A 9,244-nucleotide genomic window follows, 5' to 3' on the forward strand; every position below is an offset into this window, starting at 1 on the left:
ACACACACACACACACACACACACACACACACACACACACACACACAAATCTCTTTCTCCACCTAAACTCTTTCTCTTCTCTGGAGCCCTGCTTCCCATCTGCTATAGAACAGATGGCCTGGATGGCTCCAGGGCCCTGCCCATTACAAGTCTCCTTAGAAAGGACAGAAAACATAAGCTCAGGGACTCTGCAGCACTTCCTGCTCCCAAAGCTCAGGAGACAGCACCTGCAACAGGACCCTGTCACTCTTCAGTCACTATGAAAACCCTGAAATAGGCTAGACATGGTGAACACGTCCAGGGACAGCCAAGAGCCAAGGACAACCTGTTAGCCATGTAACCCACTGATCCTGCTAAGGAACTGAGCAAGGCACTGCTTAGGGTGGCTACAAGCCCCACACAGCCATGCCTTGGCTCTTTCCCTCCAGGGCACTGATGCAATGGAGGGCAGTATGCCCGCTAACATCCCCTGAAATGGCACGAACAGAGACACATGGCCAAGCCAGAGCTCCCAGGGAAGGAAGTGTCTCGCTGCTGAAACTGGAACAAGAGATCTGCAAGGCCCTGAGCAAGAACGACAGGCTAATCCACGGAGCACTCAACACTGGATGGAGTTTCAGTCAGACCCATGAAGTTCTAGACTGCTGTGCCACTTTGTGCTTCTCAGTAACACGTGTGGTTTTCACTACATTTCAAGAAATGTTCTAGCTCCAGCTCAGGCCTTTTGTAGGTAAACATCTTATACACATTCTCTTGCTGCTGGGTTAGGAACTGGCCACCAGGCAATTGTTACAAAGGTGAGAAGAGTCACCTAGCCATTAGCAAAGAAACGCATCACAAGCACACGCTGCGCGCTGAGAAAGAGGCTACACGCTGCTCGCATCCCAGCTCCGAAGCCTCTACCTGGAGGGTCTTGGCAAATGTAACACGTGTATTTCTCAGGCACGTTTTCTTCTGGCAATCCCATGCAGGCCCCGTGCTGCCAGCACTGGCACTCTTCGCACTGTGAGAATGAGAGAAGCAACAAAACTTAGGATGCGGGAGAACCTAGGAGCAGTGCCCACTGACCAGGAGTGAGGGGGAGAGGACTCAGAGGGCGCACGCCCCACTGACACCCCCCATGGAGCTGTAGCCACACGGTGACCCAGCAAGGCCATCACTGAACACACGGACGCTTACACATAAGTGCACAATTAAGTTAAAAAGTCCTTAGTCCTTTAGTCCCTGGAGCCACAGGAGAAGTGCCATGTGAGGCTATCAGCTCTGGTACAGGCCACAACACATAAAGAACATTTAGACTGAAGTGTGGTAGAGCATGCCTTCGATCCCAGCACTTGGGAGGTAAAGATATGGAGATAAGTTCAAGGCCAGCATCAGTAACACAGTGAGACCAAAGCCAGTCTGGGATACTTTAGAACCTGTCTCAAAAACAAACACAAAACAAAACTCTACATTAACCGATAATACTGCTTCCAGTGACTGCTGCCTCTCCTACCTCACAGCTTCTACTTCTTGCGTACTTTGTCAGGGTTAACGAAACCTGTCCATACTCTTAGAGAAAGGACACCTTACTGTGGCAAACAAACGGTAAGTTTCAATTATGCCTCAGGCCCACATTACCAGGTCTCAACCCTGGCTTCCATTTCCCTGTGTGCATGTGGTGTGTTCCTGCCCACACCATGGGCTGTCTGTTAGGAATCCATGGGCCACATGCTCAGCCTCCCACTGCAAACTCAGCACACAGCTTCACAGTGAGCGTCTATCATCAACAGACAAGCCAAGTCCCTTCAGCCTCCTAGAGTTGTGCTAGCTCTTTGCATTTATTCTAAAACTTGTCAAACATCGCTCAGGTAATCAGTGGCACATGTGAGGCAGCACAAGCCAATGCAAAGATTCCTACAAAGCCTACGTTCCACTGCCTTCCCTTGAGGCAGGATGACCTCAAGTTCCAGGCCAGCTGGGGTTACAGAGGGAAACCCTGTCTCAAATACAAAACAAAGTCCTTTTCACCAATGACTGTGTTATGAGGACTAGCATTCACCAAAAATGAAAGAAACAGAACCAAGCTTCAAAATCCCAAGTGACAGCTCTTTTCCTGTGTATAACCTCAGAAATACATTCATATAAGTAAAGTGGAAGAGTGGAGTGTGCTGTGCCCATAAAATGAATGAGAACAACCTAAAGGGCAGCTAAGGATAAACATCACAGATATACAAGAACTCTGAGAAAATCCTAAAAACCATTTGAGGAATACAGGGTCCAAAGTCACTGAAGCTAATTCTTGGACACTACTAGAGTCACTACTCTGAAGACTCTAACTCTACTTGGGCTGATAAAATATAGGGGCTCCAACAAAAGAGGAAGTTGGTAACGCTGAAACTAAGCAGAACTCTCAAATCAGAAGTCAGAAAACACATACAAAGAAGAACGAGGAAAGCCCTGCCAGGTATTTACAAATATTATAAGAGCATAATCATAGAGAATTGCTATGTTCTTCTGTCTCTGCTTCACTGAAAAGGAGTGAATCTAGAAAGAGACCCAAATGCATAGAGAAAGGCATTTCAAAAAGGGAGCACAATGCCAGTAAACTAGGAAGTCACAGCCCTCACTCCACACCAAAACGTTTCGTTCGTTTGCAGAACAAAACACGCATAAGGACCATTCATGATGGCACAAGCCTTTAAACCACTCAGGAGGCAGAGGCAGGAGGATCTCTGTGAGTTCGAGGCCAACGTGGTTTACAGGGAAAGTTCCAGGACAGTCATGGATACACAAAGAACCCAAACCAAACAAACAAATATATATATGTATATAAAAGGGTCTTAAAAAAACAAACAAAACACTAAATCTTGCTGGGCCTGGAGGCACACGCCTGTAATCCTCTAGGAGGCAGAGGCAGGTGGATCTCTGTGAGTTCAAGGCCAGCCTGGTCTTCAAAGAGAGCTCCAGGACAGCCAAGGCTACACTAGAGAAACCCTGTTTTAAAATAAAAAAGAAAAACAAACAAACAAAAAAAAACCCCAACCAGCTAAACCTACGAAGTCCTAGAAGAAACCACAAAGGTCGTCAACTCTTAGGAAGCAAAGACATCATAGTGTTGCCACACTATGTGGCATGTGACGTCAATGTGAGCAGAAACAGAATACGGCAATATGAGAACAAACGGGGCTGCAAAGCCAGACTGTGGTTAGTCTCATTAGCTTGAATTTAGAATTACCTCAAGAGTCTCTCACTAAGGGGTTGTGGGCCTGTCTATTCAGAACTATCTTGGGTAGGTGGAGTGGAAGACTGTCCTACTGCAGGTAGCACCGTTCCCTAGGCAGGGGATGCTAAACTTTCAAGAGTAGAGAAAGTAAGCCAAGCACAGCATTCGGTGTTAATTAGTTCCACTCTTCTTCCTGACTGTTGATGCACTATGATGAGCTGGCTTCACCCTCCAGCCATGCTGTATCCTATAATCCTCTCTAGAACTGTGGCCCAGGTAATTTCTCCCTTAAGTTGCTTTGTGAAGATAATTTATCACAGCAACAGAAAAGTAACTAAGACTCTACCCTAAAAACAAAACAAAACAAAACAAAACACCCATCAGCTAAAAGCATAAAAGACAAATTCAACTACGAACATTAAATCAACTTCAAAATCTGATGCCATGCATATAAATCAAACAAAAGGGGCCGAGCCTGTTCTTCCTAGTAGATACAGCCCACCCAGAGATGTGCTGCCTGCGCACATGCGCACCCACACACCCATGCACCCACACACCCACACACCCACGTGTAATGGAGGCACACAAACTATAAAACCAACTTCCATTTCTTCAGGCTACCAGAGCTGAGGAAGATGAGCCTCTCCACAGTCTGAGTCCCCAGTGTCCTCTCCTCACTGTGTGCCCACAGGCAAGGCCTTCTGCTTTGGCCTTGTGATTTCCTTCTTTCTCATTCTGCTAATGGGCTATTTTCAGCAGCCTAGAGTTCCCAGAAAGTTGAACCAGACAGCAAGCTTGGTCTCCTGCTCTGCACACAGGGGCCGCTCACATGACTCATTGCTCCTGGCCTCACATTCTCTTCAAGCATCAGTCTGTCTTCCTGTAACATGTGTCTGGAAGCTCTACTTGCCTGGATCATGAAGTCATTTTCCTCCTGCACCTCACAGATGCAACGGACCACCTCAAAGTCATAGCGGCCGTTACCTTCGAGCTCCTCATCTGGGTTGGTGGTCACATCAACATCTTGACCACATTCCTCATCACTCCAAAGAAAACTCTCAGAAGAGGACTCGCTCAAATTATCATCCTCTGGAAGGAAAGGGACGCCAATGGTCAGCGCTCTAAGCTCACAGATAACATCTATGGAAGCCCCACTCCCCCAGCCCCACTCCCCGGGTACTTCCTCGGGCCTGGAGACACAACAGTGCTCAGGGCACATTATTACAACAGTGCAAATGATGTCTGCTGCCTGACCAGGGCTGAATTACATGTCCTCACTTCACTGAGGGACCACGAAGGGCCCCAGCACCACTGAGCTCACTGTCAGAAGACTGGCCACATCATGAACCAAATACACCATCACCATAAGGACTCTAAAATGCTCCCTAGCTGTCCCCAACCTGCCAGGACCTGGCTTATAGCCATCTCTGTCCACAGCCACCTTTAGAACTCTGCACACAGTAGGGAAAGAGGCAGGGTCAACTGCAGAGATAAGGCTAGTAGACCTTGGGGCCTGACTACCTATAAGCACAGGTGCTGACTCTCCACCACACCCACTGGTTGTCTACCACATACTTTTGAAGGTGATCAGTGAGAGTGAGCCCTCTTACCGCATGCTTTCAATTTCCCTTTGTGGTTTCCATTATCTGAACCATGGAGCTGTGGGCTCATATGGACCCCAGGCTTGTGTGAGGACCCACATCTGCTGACAGCAAATGCTTTGGGTGGAGAGGGTTCCTGGGAGGTGTCACTGATGTCCTCATTGCAGGGATATTCTACAAAAACAGCATCATGCACAAATGAGCATTCCCAGGCACCATCAGGCATCGCAGAAGCAACCCCATCCAATAACAGCCTTTGAGTTCAAAGAGCTCCAAGGCCTGGGTGTGGCACACCACATAGAGAGCTGACGGACAGTTACCTCTGAGAGCACCTGCTCCTCAGCCCCCACCAAACACCCTCCTTTCCTCATAAAATGGCTTTTGTAAGCTAGAAAAGAAACTGAGAAAAAAACATGGCATCTCCTTAGCTCCCAAGGTTGTAGCGGAGATTTTCTTAAACACTGTTGTTGGGGTAGAAGCACACACTTCAAGAATAAAAGCCTTTAGAGTTGGAGAAATGGCTCAGAGGTTAAGAGCACTGGCTGCTCTTCCAGAGGTCCTGAGTTCAATTCCCAACAATCACATGGTCGCTCACAACCATCTATGATGAGATCTGGTGCCCTCTTCTGGTGTGCAGGTGTACAATACTGTATACATAATAAATAAACATATTTAAAAAAAGATTTAAAGCTTTTCTTGAGAATTGGGTATTTGATAGTTATGCAAGTAAGCCATGAAGATCATGTACAGGCCTGTAATCTCCGTGTTTGGGATGCTGAAGCTAAAGGATTGTGAGTCTGAGAGCAGCATGAGCTAACAGTGAGTTCTAGGCCAGCCTGAGCAAGAGTATGACAATGTCTCAAAAAACTCAAGGGGGTACAAAGGTTACTTATGTAGAAAGCTATTCCTGTGCACATCTATGTACGTCCCTGTGACAGCACACACTGGCCGATGCAACAAGCGGGAAGGCATTTATAAAGGCCAGTCAAGCCTTCCGCAGCTTGGTTGAGGGGCCAGCAAGACCCCTCAGTGGGAAAATAAACTTGCCACAAAACTTTGATGACCTGCATTCAATCCTTGGAACCCACAGAGGGAGGAGAGAATTAGTTCCTGAAAGTTGTCCTCTGACCTCCACAGGTACTACGGCACATGCACAGTGGTACGTGAACGCTGTCACTTACACATATCATAAATGTACATGCAATAATAATAATAAACACAATCTCATTAGGAGTTGGCTGAATAGCTAGATTTGGTGGTACACACCTGTAATCCCAGAACTCAGGGAAGCAGAGGCAGGTGGATCTCTGTGAGTTCAAGGCCAGGACAGCCAAGGCTATACAGAAAAACTGTGTCTTTAAAAAAAAAAAAAAAGAGTTCGTTGAATGTTCTCCCTCAGCCCACACCCTCTTCTAGGGCCCATGCCAGACTGCGGGCACAAGCCCTAGGAAAGGCCTGCTGGTCTTTCTTAAGTAGGGAAGCCCTCCATGGAAAATTACCAGGTTTGGTTTTCTTTTTCTTTTTCTTTTTCTTCTTTGGCTTCACTCTCACAAGTTCTTTGAATTTCTTCTCTTTATTCTTTTCCTTCTCTTTTGCAGCTAGAATTAAACACAAGTTCAAAATTTTTATTTAAAATTTTGTTCTTAGTTCTGGAATCTTCTTTTCTTAATATTCTTAGTATGGCTAGGCAAAAAAACCTAACACACAGCCCTGGAGTGTCTGGAGGTTGCAGGGTGGGCTGCTAGCAAGACCGTTCATTCCCCATCCCCTGGCCTTTGGGTCTGGGTTGCTGCCCACGACTGTCTGGGTGAAATGGCAGCCCTCATTCACTGTATGTCTCATCTGTTCTCCTGCTTCAAGCTGAGCAGTGACAAGAGTGACTTAGAGTCGGCAAAGCTGAAGTGTTACCTGGTCCTTTATAGGAAAGTTTGTTAATATTCAGGAAACAGACGCAAAGATAGCCTGGCCTACATAGCAAGCTCCAGGCCAACCAGAGCTACATACTGAGATCCTGTCTCTCAAACAAACAAACAAACAAATAAATAAATAGACATATAAAAATTTTAAATTAATAAATGAAGTTCAAGGCCAGCTAGGCTACACTGTAAAACTTTGTCAGGAAAAACAAACAAACAAACTGGAATCTATCTTCTAGAAGTCTTGAAACATGAAAAGTATAAATGGACACAGACAGTGTTCGATCCGCCCCCCACCTTTTCCCCAGTAGTGCAGGCTTCTCCCTTCAGTTTATCTCTGCTATGTAGGTAGACAGTGTGTCCCCAGGGTCTGTCTACCCTTCCGCTACTGTGAAACATGCAGCAGATGTCCAACTTATTCCTTCCCACAGGCCTCCCAGGACAGCTTTGAATGCACCCAGCACATCTGCAGGCAGCAGCACCATGTTACAGGGTCACAACACTGGACAGCCTTCAAGTCAAGGAGTTTGCCACACCCTTTCCACTGTAGTGAGAGGGGGTGACACTTGAGTTACAGCGATAGACTTGAACTATGTGCTGTCTTGCAATCCCTCACCCTGAAAACTGATGTTTTCCTGGCAGTCTTGAGGATTGAACACAGGGCTTTATGCAAGCACTCTGGGAATGAGTTACACCCCAACCCTTAAAACTGTCTTCTCTCTCTCTCTCTCTCTCTCTCTCTCTCTCTCTCCTCACTTTCTCCATCTCTCTTTTTCTCTCTCTCGATTTTTCGAGACAGAGTTTCTCTGTGTAGCGCTAAACTGTCCTGGAGCTCACTCTGTGTAGACAAGGCTGCCTTTGCCTCCTGAGTGCTGATTTCAACTGGACCAATCAACCCACTGCAGCTTTCCATCTAAGAAATGTCTCAGCCCTCCCCGAGCACACCACAGAACCAACACTCACTCGGAGAGCTGGCAGAGGTCCGCTTCCTGGTCAAGCTCTCCTGGTTGGCCTTGTCTGGCACTGTGGAGCCCCGAGTCTGCACAGGCCTCACTCCTGGGCTATCCTCTGGCTCTGGTGACTTCTCCATCCCATGGAAATACTTCATATGATAGTGCAGCAGCTTAGCCTTTCGGAAGAATTTCAAACAGTCCACAACTTTGCATCGAAACTTGTGGTCTAGGTCCACAGCTGGTACATTCAATGTCACCAAGTCAGCCGCTTTCTTCAAAGCATTTGGAACTGTGGAAAACAAAACAAAACAAAACACAAATGTGAGGAGCTCTGGGTTTGTGCTGGCTTTAGGGACTATGTGTCAGGATGCAACCGGGGAAAGTGGCTGAGTGGCCGAGTGCTGCCCATGACATCAAGACACAACGCTACCTCCCTCCCAAAGCACTGTTTCCAGAGAAGAAACCCAACTTCCACGAAACAACCTTGGTTCAGTATTAAAAAAGGAGGGTGACACATTTATCTGAAACAGCCTTATGTTCTCAGGGTTTCAGACTTTGGGGCAGAACTGGGGGAAACACTAAAGAAAATGAGATGGCAAGCTGGCATCGTGGCTCACAAGCTAGACCGGATTCAGATTCACCACCATTCTTTACCAGTCTGTATGAACACAGCCAGTGAGCTCCTTATGAAAACTAAATATTTGTGCAGAGCTTTGAGTTAACTAAGCTTAAAATGTCACATGTACTGATTTAAGAAAACAAACACACACAGCAACCAAGCAGGTGGACAAGAAGGTGTGAGGATCAGAGGACTCGGGGAGCAAACTCAGCACTCCGAGCCTCCCAGATTCAAACGAGCAGAGGGTAGCACATTGTAAGGCAGCATGATGGAGTAAGCTGCCCCAAAGTCTTCATGTGCCTCAGAACTTAGCTCAATAGCTGGGACACCTGTTATTCGAGCACGCAGGAGACAGAAGCAAGAAGGTCTCGAGTTCAAGGCCAGCCTGAGCTACACTTGCAGAAGATCAGGTACAATTCCCAGCACCCACATGGTGCCTCACAACTATCTGTAATGCCAATCTCAGGCGATTTAACACTCTCTTCTGCATTCCTTGGACACTGCATGCATGTGCTGTACAAATAAATATGCAGGCAAAACATTCACATACATAAAAATATACAGATGAGTGTTTTCTTCAGAGGAAAAAAAGATACTGTTTATTAAAGGTCCCCCTTCACAATTCCTTCAGCCTAGTAAGAACAATTACCTTTTACCCTCAACACTACAGAGCATTCTTAAGGGATCTTTCTTGGGGAATGTAAAGTTTCCCTTAATGCATTGACACACTTCCCATGAGAAACAGGTCACACAACTGGGCAGTAGGGGTGCACACCTTTAATCCCAGCACCTGGGAGGCAAAGGTAGGAGGATCTTTATGAGTCTGAGCCAGCCTGTTCTACAGAGCAAACTCCAGGACTGTCAACATTAAACAGAGAAACCCTTGTCTCAAACAACTAAAATAGAAAGAAAGAAAGAAAGAAAGAAAGAAAGAAAGAAAGAAAGAAAGA

General features: G+C 46.6%; 1 protein-coding gene across 2 annotated transcripts in view; it reads right to left on the bottom strand.

Annotated features, from left to right (window-relative positions):
• The window catches only part of Phf20 (PHD finger protein 20), a 103,866-nt gene that overhangs the window by 10,603 nt on the left and 84,019 nt on the right, over positions 1-9,244 (bottom strand). For both annotated transcript variants that reach the window (XM_055602251.1, XM_055602252.1), the window contains 5 exons: positions 7,686-7,964; positions 6,306-6,404; positions 4,816-4,980; positions 4,116-4,294; positions 904-1,003 (listed from right to left, as the gene is read on the bottom strand). In XM_055602251.1, coding sequence (XP_055458226.1) covers positions 904-1,003; positions 4,116-4,294; positions 4,816-4,980; positions 6,306-6,404; positions 7,686-7,964 — 822 coding nt within the window. The remainder of the gene's footprint in view (positions 1-903; positions 1,004-4,115; positions 4,295-4,815; positions 4,981-6,305; positions 6,405-7,685; positions 7,965-9,244) is intronic.

Source organism: Psammomys obesus, unplaced genomic scaffold, assembly GCF_907164565.1.
Source record: "Psammomys obesus unplaced genomic scaffold, mPsaObe1.curated_primary_1811, whole genome shotgun sequence".
NCBI lineage: Eukaryota > Metazoa > Chordata > Mammalia > Rodentia > Muridae > Psammomys > Psammomys obesus.